The following is a 23,941-nucleotide window of genomic DNA, read 5'->3' as shown; positions in this document are numbered from 1 at the left end:
TCAAATGATAACTGTGCTCAGTCTAATGCCAGGTAGTTAAGAGTCTTTTTTTTATTTTTTCTTCCCTAGTCATTCTTCTGACAAACAATTTTTGTAAATAAAAACAATGAAAAGCTAAGAACCAAACAGTACCCTGCATCTAACACACTTGGCAAACTGCTGCTTTATGTAACTAAATATGGATGCACACATGAACACAGTCTAATAAACAATTTACATGTTTATTTGAAAAATGTTAACAGTACAAATCAGCATGGGCAGACTGGGCCTACTTAGCAATAGTAAGCCAGTGCTTTTGGAGAATTTGCTTTTTACTTTTGAGACTTCCCATAGTACTGCTGTCACAGATACAAAAAGCACATCGTTTACAAGTGCTAACAATTTTTATGAGTGGAAGGGGCCATAAAAGTGTAAAGTGCTTGAAATATAAATCTGCCTTTTTCATTTTTGTTTTGCATATATAAAATGTCAAATTACTTGAGTAACAGAAATGTTTGGTAGTGATATTTTCCTTGCAAGGCACACTCAACCCTAAGAGACCTGAAAGCAGGCTGGGCAGCTTTGTTTCGGTTTGCAGGCACAGCTAACGTTTGTGACGCTCCTTTGTCCTTTCCTGAAGAACGCTGCCTGGAGACTTCGGGACACCCTGAATTTCATCATCTCGCTCTTCAGGAGAGCTGACCTGGTTTATCTATGGGCACAAAGGCAGCCAGCATCCTGTCCGAGGTGTGGAAAAGTGACTTCACAGAAGTTAAAACCAATGGTAGCCCTCAGGGTGGAAAGCTGGTTTATTTTGAAACTTCTGAAAAGGCTGCATGTTTACAGAGAGGCACGGGGAAGTCAGCTTTGGGCCTCGGCCCCAGTGTCCCTTTACCAATTAATCAACTGACTTAGTTCTCTTAGTGGGAAACAAACAAGGTATTAAAGATCAAGTGCCAAATTTCAGGTCAACTAAAAAATTGTTTTTAAAAAAACAGTAACTCCAAAGTAAACACAGTATTAAGTACATGCTTTCTCATCTAAATTATTTTTCCTGTCTGGAAGATCTGAAGGCAAGCTGATGGTAATCACAGGTACAAAGCTGACTTGATCCAGGAGAAGGATGCCTCTGAAAAGTAAGATTACCTGGCATTAGAAAATTATATACAAAACAATTTTGTGTTCTAAACATTATTCTTAAACTCCCCAAACTTAGTTTAAATCAATGCATCAAGTATTACCCTCATAATGCTTCTTTTATGAAGCTAGAAGGAAAAGTTGACGGAAAACTGGTTCCAAGATGTACTCGCTGTGGTTTCAGAGGGGTCACTTCACCCAGTTTCTGCATCTGAAGTACCAGCAGCGTAGGCTCTATGTGCTCCATTTCATGGTAGCCTAAAACTCTCTGCCGTCAGGAGCTACTTTGTCAGGCTCCTGCACCTCCTTCTCCAAGACTAGCTAAAGCCTCTAGGTGTATCCGTGTGCTGTGGAATGGCATTAAAGACTTGGGACGGGGGCCTGACTCACGTCTGCCACTGTGTCATTCACCAAATGAGACCTTCTCCTCATTCTTGCTGGTTTAGAATTAAACCTTTACCACTTCTTACAGGACCGCTTTATACAGGTAGCAAGGAAATGACTGGGGGGTTTTGGGGTTTTGTTTTTTGTGTTTGGGGGGAGGACCATCCTTCCAGTGTTACAATTTCTTGAAATGCTCTGACAAGCCATGCACAAGCCCCACGTTCTCCAACTGGAAGAGAAATTACTGCAGGCTGGTTCCTCTGCTCTGTGCCGACCTCTGCCGTGGACGGGCCATCAGACACTTCACTGAACAGTTTATGGGGATTAGAATTGTTTTCCTAGTTCTTCTTAGTTCCAAGTTTCACACGTGGCAGCGTTAAGCTACTTACTGCTGGGGGGGGTGGGGCGTACAAAGTGTTTCTTCACTTTTTCTGCTCCAACAAGTTAGTTACAAGAAGTACTCCAAACTGACAGCATGCTTTGTGAAATGTCAGGGGGAAGCACGGTCTCTTTTGTCACTGCAGTTTCCAGCCTTCCTGATCTTCCAACCCTCCATTTTTCTAGCTCTGTCAGAAGGACTAAGGCCACTCGTATCCCTGGGTGGATCCATAAATTCACCGCACTCAGGGCCACTGAGAAGCACGGCTGGTCAGTTGCATTTGAAGACATCAGCTGTGCTTGCTGTGGGCCATGAAGCACACTACACTGTCAGTCACTTCTGAAAGAACGTACGGTTCCAGTCTTCCAGAACTGACTTGGGTTGCTTTAAAATGTACATGCTTGCCCATTCCAGCACTAAATCTATCCCGATTTCTTAGCTGCAGTTACTAATTCATCTTTCCACCTCTTGTTTTGAGAGCTTGCTTCTCTGAAAAGTATTAGTGTTGCTGGTAACACACCGAGTGAATAAAGCCACCTGCAGTCAATCAACTTCATTTATGACCTTTTGCCACCAATGCTAGCACCAATCACTGTGGCTCGTAAGCTGCCTACACAGGTAGCTCCTCCTTGGAGGATTCCCGTACAAATTTGCAAAGCCAAATTTGACGCCTTTCCTAACTACTATAATAACTCCAACACAATAGGAGTATGAAAAGCTTTAGAGTTGTTGGAATTGTTTACCTCTAGCTTCTACCCTCCTCTCTTGCAGCTATGTTAATGGTGTCTCACAACATAGTCCTTAGACTTGATAAAAATTTGGCAATATGACAGCCAAGCTAAAGACATTTCCAATGAAAGATTTTGCCATGTTCCTCTCCAATGCCTGCGTGTCAAAACGTCACTTGGAATGGAAAGTTACTGGCAGCCTTTTCACTGAGTTGTTGCCATCACCTTCCTACAGAATGCGGCTGCTTCTTGAAAGACTTTTTACTTAATGTTTTGCCTTCATCAGAGGAAAAAAAACAGCAAAAATTACTTACTTGTTTTCACAGGAAGGGAAAATCACCTTTAAGACTTTAAGAATAAGAGCTGCTCCAACAACCCCAACTACAATGACTTCCATCAAACTAAAGAAGATGGGTAAAGATCGAAACCAGAATCTGCACAGCCCTTTTCTCAAGTCTTCCACCCACTGGCACATCACCTACAACCAAAGAGGTAAAAATAAAAAGATAGCAAGTGTACTTTTGTAACTACTGGTGAATCACATTACATGGTGATAGTTTTACTTAAATTTATGTATGCTTAAACATATGTAGAAGCAGGATGGAACTGACTGGTGACTCAGACCTCTTACTTCTACAAAGTTTGGAAGGTTTAGTTCTCTGCTTGTCCTAGCAGAGTTCCCTGAAAGGAAAGGCCACTTTGGAAAACAAAGGACACTTGAACAGAGCAGGTGAAGGGTGAGCTACTTGGCCTAGGCATAGAGAAGCTATGATACCATGGCAGTGTACAGCAGGGAAAGGGTTACTGACAGCCCAGGAGAGGGGTAGCACCTTCTCTGGCTTACCTGTAACTTCCAGCTTACTATTTTGGCCCTCCTGTCTCAGCAGCAGGTTATAAAGTGTTTCTTTCAGCCATAGAGAAGGCCATCAAGCCCATCCTTACCTAATCTGGAACCAAAACTTCTCAAGCTGTTACTGTGTTTCTTACAGCGGGTGAGACCAATGGCCCATCTCCCAGAGGGGTAAGCACTCAAGTGGAGTCAGAAAAAAATGACGTAACTTAAAGCTAAACAGTATTTGAAATTGTTATGAATGCTTGGTATAATAGCCTGGTATAATGTAAATATCTTAACTCACTGTCATGAAGTAGCTGTGAGGTCAGAACATTGCAGGATTTAGAAACCCATTTGATTCCTACTGGAGTAAAAAAAAAAAACCAACAATTTCTCACTGCTAAGGGGTAATTTAGGAAGGGGGGTTTTTTTAAGTTTCCTAGAGTATGTCTGTAAAAGTCTGTTCTTAGTGGTTGGCTGTGGGGATTTCTTAGACTCTTGTGGAAGTCAGTTACTGTCAGACACCTCACACAACAGAAATTCTGGTCTTTACTGTTATGCTGCTTTATATTTGTTACTCTGAGAAGTCAATACTAGGTTAAGTACGAATGGCAATTCTCTCTTCCAGAAATGAGTTGTTACATGCTATGTTGCCTTTTTTCAAATAGGCCAAGGACCTAAGACAAAGGCCTAGGAATGTTATACACCTTCTTACCATCTTTAAATGGATGTTGTGTTTGGTTTTCACATGAGGAAAACCTGCTATCTGAATCCTCACAATGCTGGGTTTGTTTGGTTTGTTCTGTAAACATCCATAAAGGAGGAAAACATAATATTTGCATGTGTTTCTGTAGACAATTCTAAAAATGGGGAAGGAAGTTTATTCCCTCAAACTGTAATACTGAATAACATTCAGCTCTATCTGCAGCATGTTACTACAACTTTTCCTCCTAGGAATGTCACCAAGCTGTATGCATTTCACCTCTGGAGAAACAGGAAAAAAAACACAGGGATGAGAAAAAAACTGCTTGTCCTTTTTAGACCAGTCCTTAAAGGTATATACTAATAATTAAAACAAACAAACAAACAAACAAACAAACAACAAAACTACCTTGTAAGAAGATGGAGGTTCTATCCTAAGAGGGGTCTCTGGTAACTTGCCAGGTAATGTCTCTTCATCTACTGTAGTTTCTACTTGCTGGATGAGGTACTGACTGGTAGTTTGCAGTGGATCTTGAATATCTGAAGAAGAAAAGCTAGATTTAGTAGGGGTCTTGCTTTTTATTTTACTCACTGTTCAGGAAAACAAAAACATGCTGCATTTCTATACTTATGGTACAGTTCTCACACATTTACAGCAAGAACACAGAAGGCTGACTTTTTTTTTTTTGACTAGTGAACTTGATAAGAAGCAGAAGCAGTGTTACGGTGCAGCCTTTAGCTGTGCCCTTAGCTGTAGATTTCAGCTGTCACCAGATTAAAAGGTGAGGAACTAGATCAAAATATTCATCTCCTATGAAATCCTTGAGAGCTTTTGATTAAACAAAACTGAAATAATCTTAAGGCATCAAATAACTTCTCTTGCTTTTAAGTTATTCAAGTTTAATAAAAAAACTATTCTCTGGTTTGGAAGTGACCCAGACAGGTATTTCCTCCCCAGTTTTCTCTTTCATTCTCAGGAAAAAGGGGGAGCTTTAAAGAAACTTCCATCATAGCACTGAGAGAAAAATTTGTTCCTGTGAGATGTCTGGGTTGCAGATTGACAAGTATCAAGTGCTTCAAAGAAGAACAAATTTGAAAACAAACAAACAAAATACTTAGAATGTAGAAGAGTTTAATTTAGGTGTTTAAAAAACAAAACTGAAGCACATAAAACAAAATACTTTCCTGTTAATGACGAAACTGTTTCACTATGTAAAACATAGGAATAATGGTGTTCTTTCACCCTTGTAAAGCAATACATCAACTATGGATAAAAATATTATGTAAAAGCTCAGAGGGATACCTTTTCCTGAGAGGCTGGGAAGTGTAAATAACATGTCGTTGTCCCTTGGGATGGAATACAGCATGCTCTCTTTCAAAGGGACAGTGTAGTTTGAATGTCTAAGTACTCTCAGGTCTTTTACTAAAATATCTATTTCTGTTACTTCTTCCTGCTGAACCTGTAAGAGATGCAAACACGTTGATATTACTGAGTTTAAAGTAAGAGTGAAGTAGGCTGGCAGAGAAAACCAATACATCACAGAAAACTCCAAGGCATTAAGATTTGAACACAGGGATGTTATAACACAAATTAGTATTCTTTGTTTTTATTTAACACACTTCTATAGACTATACCGCATTATAAAATATGCTGAACAGACTTGGTCTCTCTCTCCCTGAAAAAGCATGTGGTAGTCACTCCATGGGCTTTTAACCAAGCTTACATAGCTCATTGTGATCCTCTTTCAGGGACGCATTTTAGGGCATGGAAAACCCAAGTACGTAGTGAAAGAGCACTTGCAAACATTGAAAGCGGTGCTGAGGCAAGACTGACACTTCTGCTTTTGCAGTAATGTTGCTTTTTTCCAACAACCAGAAGAATAGTTTTCTTCCTCCTCTTCCAGTGATGCACTGCACCCATTTCACTTAATAATCACTGCAAGCATCGCTTACATAGAACACATTCAGCGTAACTCCTGCTAACATCAGCAACTGCACTGTGAGGCCAAGAACTGACAGAAATCCAGAGTGTTTGTGACCATAATTATAACTGCTACATAGAAATATAACTAACAAAAGAGGAAGGCAGCATGTGATAGTTTCACTAGTGCTTTCAGAGCCATAGGCCAACCAACCGTCTTCTTTCGCTTCGAACGTGTGCAGAACAATGCGGTGAGACACACGATTGTTACTGCCAGCTGATAATTAATGAGAAAGGTTGAGAGCTTTTGACTTAAAGGAACAATTAAGCAAACAGCATTAGCTTTTTGGTTGTTCTTACCAGGTCCCCATGAAAACCTGAAATGCAACTAGACTGTGATGTCTAGTTTGAAACCTGAAATGCAACGCTATGGTGTACCAACTGAACCAAACCAGGATATATTAGCCTCCTAACAGTGAGGCCTCCTAAACACCTCATTAGAAAAGCTTCAAACCTCTCAGTGGGATTTTTCATTAACAGAGTAAAATTTTGACGTGATGCAGATCCCTGTAAAAAATACTACATGCTGAGCATGCAATTAATTAGGAATCAATGATCAATACTATTATCATCATTCTCCTTTAAAAAAAAAAAAAAAAAGGGCAGCAGAACATAAGCCAGCTTCAAAAGAGTCTGGCCACATGTGTAAGATGCAGACATGTACTGAAACAAAAATTTGACACTTTTGCTGGCTTCAGCTGTATCCTCTCTCCAGAACCTCTCTGGTTGGAAAAATAACTATACCTTACAGGTGATTTTGAGAACTCAGTTCTGCACATTTCAAGCTCAGCTATAATTGTAACTGGTCACATTCACTGATATTTGTGCAAATACAGTTAGAATTTGTTTGTTGGTTTTTTTTATTCGTCTCAAAACCCATGTTCATTATCAAGATTTTTATTCAAATTAATTAGTTCTCTTACATGCAAAATATTCTAAGGCTAAGCTCACAGGTGTTGTGGGCTTTCACAAGAAGCCCACCTGCCATAAGATTTTGCTGCTGCAAGCTGTTCCCCATACTACATGCTTGAAACACTTTATTAGCTTGGAATGAACAATGGGGAAAACCTCAAGACTCAGAATGAGCCCATGCCCCTTTTATTTATTTTGTACATTATTTTGTAAACAAACTATTGCTTGTGAGTCTGACTTTGCTTGCATAAATGCATGTGTTGAAAGAGCATGTGACAGAGTTAATGATATTCTAACAAGCTTAAGGGAAAGTCATCCAACACTTAATTATTAAAATAGGAATAGAAGCATTAAAACTTGAAGTCTCCTCATGAAACACCCCTGCTACTATACAGGCAACTTAGGTTGGTATTATCTCCCTCAGTACTGTGCTAGCTAGCATTAGATGATATACTTTGTACTCTAACCACCAGCCAGACACATGTAAACCTTTTAATCCTTCATAACTACTTGCCTCTCCTAAATTAAAAACAAGCAGAATGTTGGGGGTTTTCTCACCTGTTTTCCGTCAATTTCTGTCACTTCTTCCTGAATGACAATCAGCTTCAAATCAGAACTGGATGCCAAGGGCCACTCGTGAACCATGATGCGAACACTGACGGTTCCCAGGCGCTGCTGATCTGGTAAGTTATCCAAGCTTCCGTTCTCCACTGTTAACACACAATGTCACAGTTTTCAGAGAGAAACCACCCCAACCAGAAAGCAGTATACAACTGTGGGGCAAACAGTTGCAGCTCTGACACAGATGCCTTTGCACACATAGCATCTGAATGGAAAAGTCATTACAACTGCAAAGGACCGCGAGCATCAAACCAGAGATGCCTGGACAGTTGTACAGAAGTCTGTAGTATGCTGATGTCCTTAACGCTTCCAGGAACTGCTGTTATAAGCAGTAGTAATCTGGGCAACAGGTAAAACAGACGCCACAATTTTTTACCAGTATATCACCAATTCAAACTCGTAGCAGTCTCATGATATAACACAGCAGACAACAGCAGCACTGTACGATCCCCAGATTGAGGGAGATTGCGAACAATGTTGCGTCCCTGCCTTTGAGGTTTGTATTTAAGCACTCCAAGCAGCACTCTTTGGCTTCACTATTGCTGCATTCTTATTTTAGTGAAGCTAAAGGAGTTTATAAGAGTAATGCCACAGCCCAGCCAGCCACCTGTGTAAACATCTTGATTTGCATAACATTCCCCTTCCTCTCAACAGAGAAACAAATATGCTTTTTTTCCCCACGCACACTGCATACACTACTCAAGATGAGTGTCAGTTCCCTCATACGTTTTCTCTCTCCCCTGTCCTGTTTTCATATGTGACTGTGACACCTCAAACTCTCTTCCTACCCAAAAGCTTTCAGCTATTTCAACAACCTAATATTCCACAAGTACACAGAGAACTGCCTTTCTACCCTTGTTGGTTTTGTACAGAGTTAGTATCCTTTCCCCAGCCACCATGCCTCTACTGCTGGTGAGGGCACGCTAGAACTGAGGTGCTGCCGAAGTGCGAGAGCGGAGGTGAGGGGTCGGTCCAGCGTGCAGATGACAGCAAGGTACGGGAACTGAGACTGGACTGGCCCCCCTTGCTAAGCCACGAGTGCAGTGCTGAGCCGAAGAGGCAGCCTGGGGGCATGTCGGGCTAGTGTCTGTCAGTTACACAGTAACAACTCAGTGTGCTCCTTACTTTTATCAATGACCCCTTTCCTCATAAAGCTATTTTGCTTGTTTTAAATATAGAAAAATACTTTTTGGCATGGTTTAGCAATATTTTCCACTGCAAAAATAAGTGGCAGAAGGAGAGAAAGAGGTTAGAGAAAAAGAGAAAGGTTCCCTATAGGTGTGAGCCAGAGCACTAACCTGGCTGCTGAATGTCTTCTGACGTATAGCAGCAAGCATACATTAAAGGACCAAAGCCTGAAAGATGCCAAGTAGCTGAAGCTCCCTGTGGTCCCAACCTTTCATGTGCCAGGCTACTCCATCCCCACTACATTCAACAGGAGTGAAGGGCACTCATGCTTCCAAAATTGACATTTGTGGGAACTTCAAGTGGGGATATAGGTGCCAGGCGTCATCTGACAACAGTGTCAAGACAATACCATTCAGGAGACTTGGTCTCTAATATTCAAAAGCGTAAATATTTGGCTCAAGTCTGGTTTTTACATACATTCAGGAGTACTGCTCCCCTCTGTTAACTATCTCGAGATTCCTTTAGCATTTTACAAACGTTATCTGAATGTATCATCGAGGATTTAGTAAGTAAATAGTATGAACATTACTTTACAGATAAGAGAGAGAGGTACTGTGCTGAGGACTCAGACCCAGACATGGAGACAGAGAGTTCCAGGTTCCCAGCTCCCACGCCAAATCAGTATTTTTCTCACTGTTTCAGATTCACATTCATAACTGTAGTCACTGCAAGCTATACAACTATCATTTGGAAAATTAATAGGAACTACAGTAGAGTGCTCAGTATCTCTCAGAATTAGTCAATAAAATCCTATCTGTTTTTCTGGAGTCAATTATCTTGCAGGTAAATGACATTTTGCCATGTTTTTCTGCCCTGGGATAGAAAAAATAGAAGCAATAGCAACATAACTGTCCCAGAAAGAGAGAAATGAATTATTGCTCTCCTTCTCCAGAAAAGAAATTGTGTCAAATTAATAATTGATTATGCTTGGGAAGGAAGGGTTCAAGAAACAAGGTCATGGCTCAGAGAAGCCATTTAGAAAAAGCATTAGTACTTTCTAAGTAAATGTCTGGTTGTAAGGAGAGGATAAGCTCAGAAACCAAGCTAGAGACTGACTGCATCTGATCCATCAAGAGATCATTCCAAATACAACAGAAGCTTCAATCAAATGAGCATAGTGGCCCTTGCTTAATTAATTATACAGTATGTTCTGTGTATCTCAAAAAAATCACAGTACTTTCTGGTCTTTCACAAAAGGTGTAGCATTGAATCAGTGATAAAAACCAGCAGTTTCAAGATAATTCGAAGTCATTAACCACAGCAGGACACCAGCAAAACTGGAGTATTTGTGCTATAATATCCTATCTAGCAAAAACTTGTTTATCCAATACACACAGAAATGAGATAATTAAAAGATCTTCCTAACAATAATTCATACTTTTGTTATTGAATCTCTTTTTGGATATATGCCAGCCAGCCTAGGGACACAGCCATTAGCAGGGTGGAGTTGCATCCTTCTGTTTACATTGTCTAGCTTGTAGTGCAAAACATTCTTTTGAAAAGATAGGCAGAGTCTGGATTTCAGATTAGACCATTTACATATAAGCATGTGAATGTGACTTGAGAACAAGGCAGTAAGATTTTTTTCCCCCACTCATTTTAGTAGCAAAATTATCCTATCTTGGGAAATTATTTGCTTCTACAAATCGGTGCTCAGGTTCGCAGAGTATGAGAACATGTAGTCATTGTAAGCTTTGGTTACTAGATAACAGAGAAGCCAAATGCCCTGGGGGAGGAAAAGAAGGGAAAAAAAAAAAGAAAAAAAAAAAAAAAAAAGAAGAGAGAATACTCACATATTACTGTTTGACATGTTATATGGGCAACCCCGCTTTTCATAGGAAAATCATTTAGATATACCTGTCCATTAACATAGGTGATATTAAAAACAACCTGAAAGAAAGACAGACAGAATGAGTGTATAGTTCCAGGCCCTATGCTACAATTCTGTTCTCAGAGGAACACACTTCATACCGACTGACGTCAGACAAAATAATGTATTTGCATCCACATGCACACTTTGTTTCACTGCATTTTAATTCACTGAATAAATAGAAAAACTGGACAAACCTGTCCTTTGTGAAATTCTCCATTGGTTTTCAACATCGTAACACCGACTCTGATTGTTTCCTGGAAAACAACAGTGAGAAGAGATGTAAGTTTCTGAGGAAACACATAAGCCACTGCAGGCCACAGGCAGCTTTCACACATTGTCCTGACAGAATGACAACCTACAATCCCCAGAGCACATTCCCAGGCTTTCTATCCAGCAGACAGAAGAAAGAGGAATATGCTTACTTTTTTCATGTAAGGGTTGGGTTTTTTTTTTTCCTCTCTTTTTAATAAAGAGGATTGATGAGAAAGAGTGACAGCTGCATCCCCTTACGTATAAAGGGTTTTTTTAAATAAAGATAAAATAATAATAATCAACCAAAATTCTCAGGAGAACTTGTTTCACATGGATGGAATGGAACAGTAGTCTCTCATGTTAGCGGAAAAATAATAGACAGTACAAGGTAAAAATCAGATTCTCTGTAAGTGCTTTTTAAGCACTCCACTTAGTCTTCAAGGTGAAGTATAATTTAACATATGTTAACCTATACTAAAGAACACTCAAGTTTTTTCAGTGTCAGCAGTAACGCTGCTTCTTCTCAAATTATGCCACACGAGACACCTCCAAACTCACAGCTAATGGGGATTTGCTTCCTTCTTTCAAACCCTAATTGCTGCAATTTATCGACTCGCTCTTTCTGTCCTCTCGTTTCACCCTTGTAATTTCAGGGGCTCTTTTGCAGATGGGACCTTAAATCTCCCAGCCCTGCTCCTGACAAAACCTACATACAAAAGCCAAACCTCTCTTGGACATAGCCAAAAGTAATAATTGCCACACTCTTCAAAAATAATGTTACGCTCCTTATTTGCCTTTTGGAAGCCTTAAATGATTCTAATTGCATTTCGTTTTCCTTGGGAAAACTTCTCCGTATCTTCAGCATCTTTCTTAGCTCTGTGTTTGAGTCACGGTTTCACAACTAACAGCTAAAGAGCCAGTCATGTCGCAACAGAAAGTCGAATTTGCCCAGAATTTAAAATAAATTTTAAAAAATTTAAATACATAAAATGGCTTTTTGTTTGGGATTTTTATAAAACACTGAATTTTCAGGCAGGAAATACTTGAAATATACAGTACCTAGAACAATATAGTCACAATTCACGAACAGAGAGCTTCTGAAGTGTGACTATAATGTAAAAAATTCCTTAAAACAACAGGTGTTAAGTACACGCAGGTAGCCAGGCTTACCAAAAAAAAACTGAAAAACAACACCCAAATCTGGTTCAGCAGAAATCTGGCATCATGAGAAGCATGGTTTAAAATCTAACACAGATAATCTTTTGATTGGAAATTATTTGTCATTGATGTTTCAAGCACATTTCTCAAATCAGCAGGAAAACTCTGGCCACTGTGACCAAAGAGAAATCTCTTTCTCGATGCCCTTTCTAGGAAACAGGTGTTTATACTGACTTTTCTTCAAAACTTAAATCCTAGCTATTCAAAGTAAAGGAAAAGTACCAATTTACTTAGAGAACTGGAAGTCTATTACTAAAAATATAAACCAGATCAATAATATAATCATAGGATGTAATCTATTCTGTTATCCTTTAACTTCCTCAAACCAATTATTTTCTTCTCAAGACTGAAGAATGAAAAACCCACCAAACTTTTAGCTCTTTATCTAGCAGTCAGAGCTGTACTTCCTTTACACCCTCAAATTGCTTAACAGATTACCAAAACCTTGTGTCATGACTTCCCAGGCTTTTCTGTTTTCTGGGAATTCAAAGGGCCCAAAAAATGGATTTTCCAGGCAGTCTTAACATTCCTTCAGTTTTTAAGCCTCAAATGAAATTTGAGTTCCTTTACACAGAAAGTATTTTGCAATCTTTTCTCAACTTCTACAAAGTGACTCACTGAGATTACAAGAAAAAGGAAATGACTGATAGCCTGTAACTGCTGAAAAAAGGGAAAATTCCCCCCTAGATTTTTTTTTTTAATCAAATGCTTTATTTGAAAACGAAAGGTATGGGGCAAGATAGATGTGCTCAACAATTGAGCATTAAATGTACAAAGTGAGCTATATATGTGATGATTAATTTTCTTCACAACAGCTGTCAATTCTGTTGACGTAGTATCCACAAGCACAGTCATGAATTCCGGTACATACTTAAAACTCACACTTGAAGAGCATATTACATGTTTAAGAAATTAAAATATTTCAGCGGATCACTTCTCTACAAAAAATAAATCACAGTGTGCAGACAAATAAGACAGCTTAACAGCTTGCTGCCTCTGCCACTAAAAGAGACAGCGTAGATCTCTCCTCTCCTGCAGGTCATCCTTCCCTTTCATTTATGCCAAGCCAGTGAGCTAATTTAGCTCATTAAATTGTCAGGAAAACTTTCCCTTTTTTTGATGGACTGTTTTTCTGTCAGTCCAACAAGCAAGGAAGAGCCAGACAAGCACGAGAGATGCAAGCACGCAGCTGGGAGGAAAGCGCTGGGCTACTTGCTCCGACAGCCACAAGCTGTGGGATCGGCTCTGCTGCACGGTCTGCCTGTCCTCGCAGCATCTCCCTCGGGTCAGAGGCAAAGTGATGGGGCATCCAATGAACGGCACAGGTTCATAAAGCTGCTCAATAACAGAGCAATGATTAATACTCCACTACAACAGCTACACCATGACCCTTGCAATTTTGTGTTCACAAGCAATGGGAACTCATATTCTTGCCATTCCCGTGACCAGTCTGCTCACATCCAGATCCAACACATTCTTCTACTGATGACTGCCCATATTCTGTACATCCATTCTGCTGAGTTGTCATATGTTCCGGTTTTGCTTCTTCACTAAGCAGTCTCAAAGACTTGGTGCCAGTCTTGCTAAGAAACGTTTCAAATAGATCTCAAAGTTTTGGTGCTAACAAATAATCAGTTTTCAGTTGTTCTTGCATCAAATGTTCCCAAACTGATAGAGAAACATCTCGAGGACCAGAGGAAGACCAACTTTTCCAGAGTCAGAATCAACTCTATTGATGTCATTCCTGACAGAAGTTAACTAACTCATTCTTAAAGCTCTCCAGTGACATCCAAAAGTTTCACACTCTCCTCAATTACTATTTAGCGCTCAGCTAGCTTTAACGTTAAAGTTTTCCTACTGTCTAACCTGAAGCTTCCTTGCTGCAATTTAGGAACAGGTCGTTCATTACTCTTCGCAATATCTTCCCATGGAAAATAACAGTCCTCCAACTCAGTCCTCCTGATTTTATGCTAATGCTCCCAGCTCACATAATCCTTCCTTGGAGGTGAGTTCCTCACTGCTGTCTTCCTATGGCTTCCCATGGTTTCCCACGGCTTCCCACTGGTCTTCCCTGCAGTGCCGCACCCAAAACTCAGCACCCAAAACTCAGCACCCAAAACTCAGCCGGTCTTGCTGTGGCCAATCTTCCTGACCCTACACACCCCACATCAAAATCTATGTGAGGGCGAGAACCACAAGATGCATGCCAAACGCAATGAAAAGGAGGGCTGGGGGAAAGAGGAAGGGATTATTGCAAGCAGCTGACAGGAGAGCAGAGCGCGATCCCAGCTGGCCCACCTTCACCCACAGCAGGGAATGGGTGATGCACGGCATTGCCCCTGGTAACACAACCCCGGTTGGTACCCCCTTGATACCTGCTCCTGAATAAGTGCTCAAGAGCCATACATTGTTCATGCTTGTAAACTGGGAGGGAAACAGACTGGGCAGGCCAACAGCGCTTGCACCATGCTTTCATGATGAAATGCCCGGCCTGACAAGCCATACTTGCTAGAAAGTGCCCCACTGATAACTCAAATACCCATCTTTCTGTGAAGACTCACAGATTATGAAACATCCTTTAATTTCAACAGAGAAAATACTTTTTTTAATGTTATCATAACAAAACTCACTACTTAGCGGGGAAAAAAAAAAGTGATGATGTGTCTTATAGATATGTCTTATGGCTATACACTTCAGTTCTAAGAAAAGTAAATAACCCTACACCACTTATTTTGTGTATCAAAAGCATAGTAGGCCAATCCTGTAGGAACAAAGTCACTGACAGCAGGACATGGGTCCTCTGCAGTAATCCATAATATTACACTGTCAAGTTCTAGAGAAGCCTGAACTGTGAGTGTAAAACTTGTTTGTATAACATACAATTTTCAGTATTAACAATATCACAAAAGTTCACATAAATTTCAGACAGTCCTGTAATTTAAAAGGTCCTGAATTCATTGGTACATTTGAGAAAGCTGCACTTTGACAGAGTCAGAATCAAAGGACTGCCCCAAGAAGCAGTTCAGGTCCCTAGGAATCAGGTTGTGCTTTCAGCTTACCATTGAGACCCGTTCCATCATTCACAGCACCTTATCCCTTCCTGTGCTGCTGAATGCCTTCACACAAAACTCTCCAATTTACACTAAAAGTGGTCCCATCATTCTTAATGCTGTTATAGGATGTAGATGTCTCTCCTGAGTTTTCCTAAGATTTCTCATCACTGTTTTAGTGCTCCAGCAGTGATATTTACAGTGGTAATGGCCACGGTACCTGTGAAGAGGACGGCACTTATACCACAAATGTATGCCATTCTGCTCTAGGACAGCTAGAACTGCAACAGCAGTAACAGCGTGGCCATACACATTACAACAAACTAGTGAATTTTTGTGAACTTCATCAATAGAGATAAGTAGATAGTGATCATTTTCTAATCCTTTCTCTTTCACCATGTGCCGCAACGGAACACGGGAATGTTAACTGGGGCAGTATAATCACAGCAGCAGCAGAAGAGCAAGATGGGGAAAAGACAGCAGCAAAGAATATAAAGCATCTGGCATAAGTTAAAAGGGAATATTCATTCATTCTTAAAGACTCCCCATACCAATGCCACACAAATCTACAGAGAACATTTCACCTAATCTTAGCCTTTTATGAAAAATGCCGCACAAGACAAAGCTGTTGGCTCTGATCACGCAAGAACTTCAAACAGATCTGATTACAGAAACACAGAAAAACTTCTTCCACAGGCAGTGGGTACCTGACGGGGTGCACCGTACAGTTTCTCCCAGTACAGGGTGACTGTTAAGTCCTACACAACTGCATTAGTCACATAAACCCCATCTAGATTCAGCCGCTAGCAGCCAACCCTCTCAAAGCACAGCTGTTCCCTGCTGAGGCTCTTGGAACAAGGCTCTTTCTGCACTAGAAGGGCTGTGGCAAGCGGAGCGGGCAGCACTAGGAACAGATGGCGTAGTGCCTTGCAAGATGGCCAGCTGTACAGTGACTTGGAAGACAGACAATCCCCTCGCAGCGATTACACAGGCACTATTGGGATACCCTGTTTGCGACAGGAAAATATAAAGTCCAATGAAGGCTGCCAAACAGATAAGAAATAGACAAAATTAATAACTTGTTTCCAAATTTGAAAAGAGATAACAGGAAAAAAGTGTTCGAACAGACAAACAAAACTACCACCCAAACTCCTACCATTTGAGTCCTGGCACTCACATGGGCAACTTGCTCCAAATAGCGTCACTGTACACTTGCCATCCAGGGCTCTCTGATCTGTGCTTCTCATAATTCTTTCACCAGAGTCAAAACAGACCTATGTCATAGGATGAGTCTTAACTGCCATCAGGCATAACTGAGCTAAGAAATAATCATGGTACAAGTTTGACATGACAAGTTTGACTTGACAAGTTTGCAGGATGACAATTAGTCCCTCACATTTTACAAAATTTTAGTACAAAATCTTCTCCAGTAAGGTTTGGCATTATTAAACTGCATGACAATATTTAAGGTAAGATAATGAAATCCAGTTTTTGCTGAAGTAACTAAAGCTGAACTATCTCTGTTAATACAAAAATCTAACATGATGCTTCTCCTCTGCTTTTCTTTTCTGAACGAGCACACTTACATTCCTTCCTTGCTTTGCGATGATTCTTAGTATAATATTGCTTATCCTTTCCTTTGCCCTACACATGTTGCTAGAATTAATCGCCTTTGCTTTCTCCCTATTAAAGCAACTCATACTATGAATATTTTATCAGGAGTTTTAGAGGTGAATACTTAGTCTCACATCACCGGGACATGGTTGCATCATACTGCTTTAATTTAATCAAATATACATGGAAAGATGATGTCAGATCTTTTAAGCATACAGTTCAGAATATGTGCCAGGCTGTTAATAGAGAAACTGGCATAAAGTGATGAAAGAAACATTTCAGCATGTCACTATTGACAAGTTTCTTCTTCGATTAAAATAAATTATATCCACTGCGTATGTACTCAAATGGTTAATATAGTGAAGATTACTTTCTTCTGTTGTGAAATAATCCATCCACACAGAGGTTTCTTGCAGCCAATAAATAATCTGTAAACAATGTTTTTCAGGCAACTAAACTGAAAAAAAAAAAAAAAGTCTGCTAGGCAAGTAAGCCATTTAGAAAGAACACTGTTAAACCTAAATTATCAAGAAGCAAACAGAGTAAGCAAACAACATAGCATTAGCATTCAGCCCACTGTGCTTTTAGCCAGTTCCTATCAGCACATTAAAAAAAATACTCTAAAACACAAAACCTGTCTTGACCTTGCACCAGAAAAACACGTTACTTTAATGCAAAGGTTGGTTGTCTTGTTGCATTGTTCCTTGCCTTTTTTTTTTTTTTAACTCTGTCTAGTATCAATCAATCTGTAATCCAGTTTTGCTCATCCAGGAAGAGAAAGAAAAATCAAAACACACATGCTAATGTTTAAAAAAAAAAAAAAAAAGCCTAGATTTCAAAACAGCTTATTTAAGAAACGACAAGTATTGCACAACAATGGAGGCGTTCACATTCCGGAGCTGAACAAAAGCGTTTCAGCCTTACGAAACGTTATTCCAATGTTTCAAGGTTTTTCCTCGGTCCTTCCGTTATGGTTTTTGTAACATCACGGCCATCATCTTGGAGGTAAACTTTAATACCATGTACAAGAATTACAAAATGTGAAGCTATCAGCAGCACGCTGCCCGTGGGCTCACAGAATTGTAGAGGGCACAGTCGTGGTATCCAGTCAAAGCCAAGCTGAACATGTTGATGCTGCCGGCTCCCAACCAGCCCGCAGTCCCAAGTCATTCTGAGGAAAGACCAGGATTGTTCTGACCCCATCGCCCTCTGTCGTTAAGTTCATGGCTTCTGAAGCCAACCTGACAGCGCGGCATTCCCACTCTGCCTGTTCCCACTGCCGAGGCACTTCCATTCCTATCAAGCCACCATAAACCAGCTCATGCTCAAAACCCAGCAATTCTTCTACTTGAAACTTTCTCAAGGTGCTCTGTTCCTTCTACGCCAAAAATGATCCTGTATGTACAAAAAGAAATAGTGCGGGAGGAAATACAACTTTTTATTTTTTTAAGTTTGAGATTTAAAAAGAAAAAATACTAAAGTAAAAATGTATATGTTCCCTTTTTGACTATTAAAAGAGCTTTTCTGCATATACTTAGGCCACCACACCAGTATAACGCTAAAAAAGTGCAGACACTTCCAACTAGCAAAACTGAGCTGACAGGCCACCTAAGTGGTACAGCACAACTGGACAAACTCAACCCCACAAACAGCGCAGCTATGCCCATAAGGCATTACACCCCAGCTACTAAGTCAAGCCCTATTAGCACTCTCTAACATAGCTACTCTATTTCTGACCCCAAGCTGGCTTCCACAGGACCCGCTCCGGCAGCCCTGCGCCATCCTCACTCATACTTTCAGATCCAAAGATAGCACGTGCAGATGTGCCTCCGCATCTCGTACAAGTGCCAGCTGTGACAAACAAGTTGAAGTTTTGATGTGAAAGTGGGATAGTTTCTAGGGAGAAGGTAAGCAAGAGCATAGGTCTATACTCCATTGTCACTTCACGTGTCTTGCGGCAAATTCAAGCTAGCACTCCCTTTCTCAGAGGGATAAGCAAAGTACCTGAGGACTGACCTCTTTCTGCTCTCTTTAGAGCGCCTGACTTCAAGCACAGATGCACTTTTACGGGTGTCTGAAGATCTAGATTCCCATTTCGAAATCACAGCTAAGCAGATCTCTCTTCAAATGTTCATATAGAGAAGCAGAAACCAGGCAGTAGCCCAAGAATCCTGCTTTGCAGCACAGGATGTGCCAGCACAGGGCCTCTTATCAATCAGGCTTTCTTGGAAAGGTTTTACTTAAATGAAAAAAAAGAAAAAGCCAAATTGTGGAGGAAAAAAGCCATAATAAATTTACTCCCATGACAGCAACTTCACATTGGCTAGACAAGTGACTACAAATGCAACACAGCTCTTCCCTCATGCTTATAACAATTAGAGGATGTATTTTGTCACGATTCGAGTACAGACAGAAGTATCCAGTTCTTTTCTGTAATTCTAGAGGTCAAAGCTCAGCTGTGCCATGGCACATCTTTTTATTCCCAATGAGAAGATCTCCTAAGTAGTACCCAAAAAATTCCTCCCACTCTTTAGAAAGCCACCAAATTTGATTTAAGACTAATCTTAGCAATGTACAGCATGAGTACTGGAACAGAAAAGCAGACAGCACGATGCCCTGTAATATACCAATACATTGAAAACGTTTACTTGGTTCAATTGAAGAGCACAGAAATCACTAGCAGCAAATGTGGACCTAATGCACTGCATACTTCTATAGCACTGAACCATCAAGATGTGGGTAGACAAGCATAAAAATACAATATAAATACATGTACGGTGGATAGAAGTAACTACCTCCCCGCTCAACCTGTCAGATACTTGTTTTGGCATATCAAATCCTATATAAATAAACCATTAAAGGCAGGGGGGAGGCATTACGCACACGGTAACCAAGTTTGTGGCAGATGCATAATTTTGTCCTTTTGTACCATTTTCATACATTTCAGACCTAAACGTACTTGAGGGGCAGGTCAAGCGCTGTAAGTAGGGGTAACAGACCCTAGGCTGCCAAGCGCTACAGCCGGGAAAATAAAGCCCTCACACCCGGCACTCCGCCCTTCGGTGCCCCGGCTTCGCCCGCTTTCTCCAGCCGCGCCAGCGGCGCCCGCCGGCGACGCCGCCCGCCCGCCCGCCCGGCCGCGCCAGCCCGCGGCCCAGGCACTCCCGCCCGCCCCGGCCTGGAGCCGCCCGCCCCGGCGGGCCCCGGCTCACCCCTCGGAGGCAGGGGGACAGCGGCAGGGGCTGGGGCTGCCCTGCCGCCCCGGCCCCGGCCCCGGCCCCGGCAGTACCTGGCCCAGCTGCAGGGACGCGGCCGGGCCCAGCAGCGCGGCAGCCAGCAGCAGCAGCGGCGGCAGCAGCAGCGGCGGTGGCAGCGGCTCTCGGCGTCCCAGCGCCACCTCCATCTTGCGACCCGGGAATTAAAACAAAGTGAAACATCAACAAGCGGCGGCGGCGGCGGCGGCAGGGGCGGGGCGGGAGGAAGCGGGGGAGGCGGCGGCAGGGGGCCGGGCCGGGCCGGGCCGCCCCCGGCAGCCCCCGGCGGGCTGCGCAGGCTGCCGGCTGCCCCGCCCCGCCCGCCCCCGCCGCGGGCAGGGCCCGGCCCCCCGCCCGCCCGCCGCACCAGCTTTTTCGCTAGAAAGGGCCGGGGCGCCCGGGCGGCTGCCCGCTGCGGGCCGGCGTGCGATCGGGAGCGGCCGGGTTTTGGAAGAGGGGCGCAAGTTTAGCGAGAGAAACAGCCGAACCGGTGCTCTCCTGCGGCCGCTGCCGGGAGCGGCGGCGGCGGCGGGGCTGGCCTGGCCCGGCCCGGCTGCCCTGGCCCGGCCCGGCCCCGGCCCCGGCCCCGCCGCCGCTGGAAGGTCCCGAATGAGGCGTTGCAGCTAACGCGTGGACAACGTACCTGCTCCTACAAACGCCCGTTACCGTTAACAGATGATGACAGCCTTTGAAAGCACTTTGCATAGCAGGGGCGTGACCCACGTATCCAATGTTAATAATTACCGCTATTTATGAAACGGCCAACGTACGCCCATCGAACCAACCCACTGCCTTGGCGCCCGTAAGCACCTGCAGGTCTCCACCTGCCCTGCGTGTGAGCGGCAAGGTTACCTGGCCGGAGCAATCCTGCGCCGATTTCTGAGCACCCCACGTCAAGAAAGGTTTCTTGACAGCAAAAGCAGGCAGCGGGCTCCAGGGGAGAGCAGAAAGAGTCATCAGAAAGGAAGAAAGCACGAGACAAAGTTTGAAAGAGCTGGAGGCCTTCAGCCGAGAGAAGAGAAAACGGAGGGAGTCTTAATAGCGGCAGCAAAACCGTGGAAGTCTCTGGCAAAGAGAAAGGAAACAACCTGGATCTCCAAGTCCTCGGTGGATACGAGGAGAAAAATCTTTCCAACAAGAAAGACTGCCGTTATGTGTTAGCAAAAAGCTTTCTAACAGCAAAGGGTGGCAAACATCTTAACAACTTGTCTAGGCGGGTTTTAATATACCCAGGGCAGGGCAATAAATCAGCTGTCCTGTCGAAGCAATCTGTAGCCTGATTTTATATTGCTGTATGACTCCCACTTGGTTGATACTGAACATAAATCATAAAACCCAGAGAAACTTAGTATTTTATATGCAGTTTGCATTCATGAGACACTGGTATAAACATCTGGCACAAGATATAAGGCACTGGAAAATGGGGCCTAAGAGAGTCATATATTGTGATGTATATTTCATACATATTACGTGAAAACCTCAAATATTTCATCACTAAATATGTTTATTATCAGTAGTTAGTACTACTTTAGAGATTAGAAGAAATAAAGCTGATTAACTGCCTTCCCTCTAATCACACAAGTCAGTAATGGAAGAAGGGGTAAAAACTCTGATGTCTTAAGTTCCACCGCCTCTCTTTACCATCCCCTAGTTTACCTAGTTTCTCTTAGACCTGTCCTTAAGATCCGTTGTGTCTAGTGAACTGAAAGAAATGGGTAAAGGGCCTGTTCACTGTGCCGTCTCATAAGGCAGAAAACGATGTGGTAAGTCAGCTCCCCAACAAGACGTTCTGCTGAATCGCGTAAGGGGCGCATAAGAGTCTTCGGGGATAGGATGGCAGCTACAAGAATGCAGCTCTTGTTGGTACTTGCAGTCATTTGCATGTGCTGGTGGGAGGAAGTTTAAATTACCTAAATTCCTAACTATGAGTTGCACTCCGGGCGTAAAACAGGACTGGTGAATCCTGGATGAGCAAAAGCAAGCTACAATACGACAGTGTTTTGTGTATTAGATTAATGATTAAAATGTTTACAAAATGTACCAGAGGCATAGTAATTAATGGTATTGGAGTATATAAAAATACAGGGAAGCAAGGATCCCTGATGTGCAGAATTTATAGACTCAGCAAAGTTCAGGCTGGGTTCTCAGCTGACCTCAAGGAATTTAGCGTCTCCCTGAAATGGAATAGGAGATGAATGCCTGTTCCTTTTTGACTGTCTCCTTTTGCAAGTTTCCTGGTAAACTCCCTATCAAGTAATGCTTTCCTTCCGTTTTTGTTTGCTTTGTTCTTTCCTTTTTCTCCCAATCTTTTGCACCCCCTTTTTTTCAGTCCTCTTTCTTCCTTTCTTTTTATTCTCCTGGAACTTAATTAAAACGGCAAAAAATATGCACTAAAAATGCTTTCAACATACTTCTGTTTTCCCCAAATTTCAAAGCTTTCATTAGTCTCGCAGCACAATGGATGTCACAACAGTTTTATTTAACATAAATGGTAAAATTCCTTGCAATAACTAAATAATTAGGGATCTAGTTTCACAAGTTCTCTCTCCTTAGATGATTTAATAACTACTCAGTGCTGGGACAGGCTGGGAGCATAACAACAGGGCTTTCCCCTTTTGGCTCAAGACGCATGCCTCCTAGGCTCCTCTAGTCTACTGGTGAACGTGTCCTGACATTTATAACTATTAAAATGTGTAACATTTTAAAGTATTTTGTACTGAGACTGACTACGGCTCAAGCTGCTGAGTGTGCCCAAAGTGCTGTATTTCAGTGGTTTTATATTTAAGTTGGAAGTGATGTTTCTGACTTTTTCAAGTGATCATGAAAAGCCATTTTTTCTTTGAACCTTCATTATAGCCATGGCTTATTAGAAGGCAAAAGGCAGTATAAAGAATAAGGAAATTATTATTTAATTTCTTTTATGACTAAAACCAGTGATAAAAGTCTGACCTAAGTAAGTGGGATGCTTTCTTACTGAAGTGCAAAGTACGAGTTCTCAAAGTAGCATGTAAATAGTTACACTTCAGTCAGCACAGGCTTGCATAAAACTGTTTACATCGCTCTTAAAGTTTCAGAGTAATAAATATAATGTGTGCTATAGTGCTTTCTTTTATCAATAACTGCCATACAGGATGGCTTAAAAACAGCCTTGAATCAATTCAGGATTGATGTACAGACTGGGAATAAGCTCACAAAACCAATACAACACTGCAAAATGCTTGATGGTAGCACAGGCAGCTTTGAAGGCCAGCACACTATGAAGGCAGAATACAACTCGCTGCAGTGCAGATCTTGGTCCCAGGCCCAGCCCACTATGTCTGCAGGACTATCACGCAGCAGGATAGCGATGAACAGAAAAGCGGGTAAATTCCCTGCTTGGCTCTTTATAAAGGTGCTGTTGTATAACCTGGTGATCTGGTATTACTTTTGCTGCTTCTTGAAGAGGAGATCCTGCTCTTACCAACCTACGTGCACCTCTTTGTACTGCCAGCTGTGCATCCCTGCTCCCCCCCTTCCCCTTCACTGGTTCCCTTTTAATGTCCGGCGAGTCAATTCGGGTCACTCATCTGGCAGAAAGCAAATTCAGCAATAAAAATAAATTGTTTCCCAATAGATTAGTGACTTGAATCGACTCATTGTGCAATGAGTACCAGAGCGTGATCTGGGAAGAGGTGAAGGCGACGCAGCCTGAAGCAGCAGCTCTCTGCGCAGGGGAGCAGGATCCCTTGCTTTGACGCTGACGAGCTTTAGACTCGTAGAGCTGTTAACGCGCAGGCCCAAGAACAACCATGCTATGGCATCAACTGGAAGGGAAGAAATTCTGTTTGCTTGTCTGTT

The 23,941-nt window shown here is 42.1% G+C and overlaps 1 protein-coding gene across 1 annotated transcript; it reads right to left on the bottom strand.

The window, feature by feature from the left end:
- Positions 1 to 208: 208 nt before the first annotated feature.
- GINM1 (glycosylated integral membrane protein 1) lies at positions 209 to 20,340 on the bottom strand. The gene is made up of 8 exons (XM_082307287.1): positions 20,140 to 20,340; positions 10,911 to 10,970; positions 10,637 to 10,733; positions 7,593 to 7,744; positions 5,445 to 5,601; positions 4,551 to 4,681; positions 2,922 to 3,085; positions 209 to 1,108 (listed from the first exon to the last, which is right to left on the bottom strand). The coding sequence occupies exons 1-8, from the start codon at positions 20,251 to 20,253 to the stop codon at positions 1,000 to 1,002; spliced, it is 984 nt and encodes a 327-aa protein (XP_082163413.1). The 5' UTR covers positions 20,254 to 20,340; the 3' UTR covers positions 209 to 999.
- Between the last annotated feature and the right edge of the window lie 3,601 nt (positions 20,341 to 23,941).

The sequence above is a fragment of the Platalea leucorodia genome (genome assembly GCF_965183815.1).
Source record: "Platalea leucorodia genome assembly, chromosome: 3".
NCBI lineage: Eukaryota > Metazoa > Chordata > Aves > Pelecaniformes > Threskiornithidae > Platalea > Platalea leucorodia.
The sequence above is the reverse complement of the archived record's forward strand: the minus strand, read 5'-3'. Positions and strand labels throughout refer to the sequence as shown.

What these genes read in the sequence shown, in the direction of transcription:
- GINM1 (XM_082307287.1), bottom strand. Translation starts at nt 20,253, where the DNA reads ATGGAGGTGGCGCTGGGACGCCGAGAGCCGCTGCCACCGCCGCTGCTG. An exon ending in CAGAAATTGACGGAAAACAG is followed by an intron (nt 5,602 to 7,592) that starts GTGAGAAAACCC and finishes CATCTCTTACAG; the next exon opens with GTTCAGCAGGAAGAAGTAAC. An exon ending in AACCTCCATCTTCTTACAAG is followed by an intron (nt 3,086 to 4,550) that starts GTAGTTTTGTTG and finishes CTTTGGTTGTAG; the next exon opens with GTGATGTGCCAGTGGGTGGA.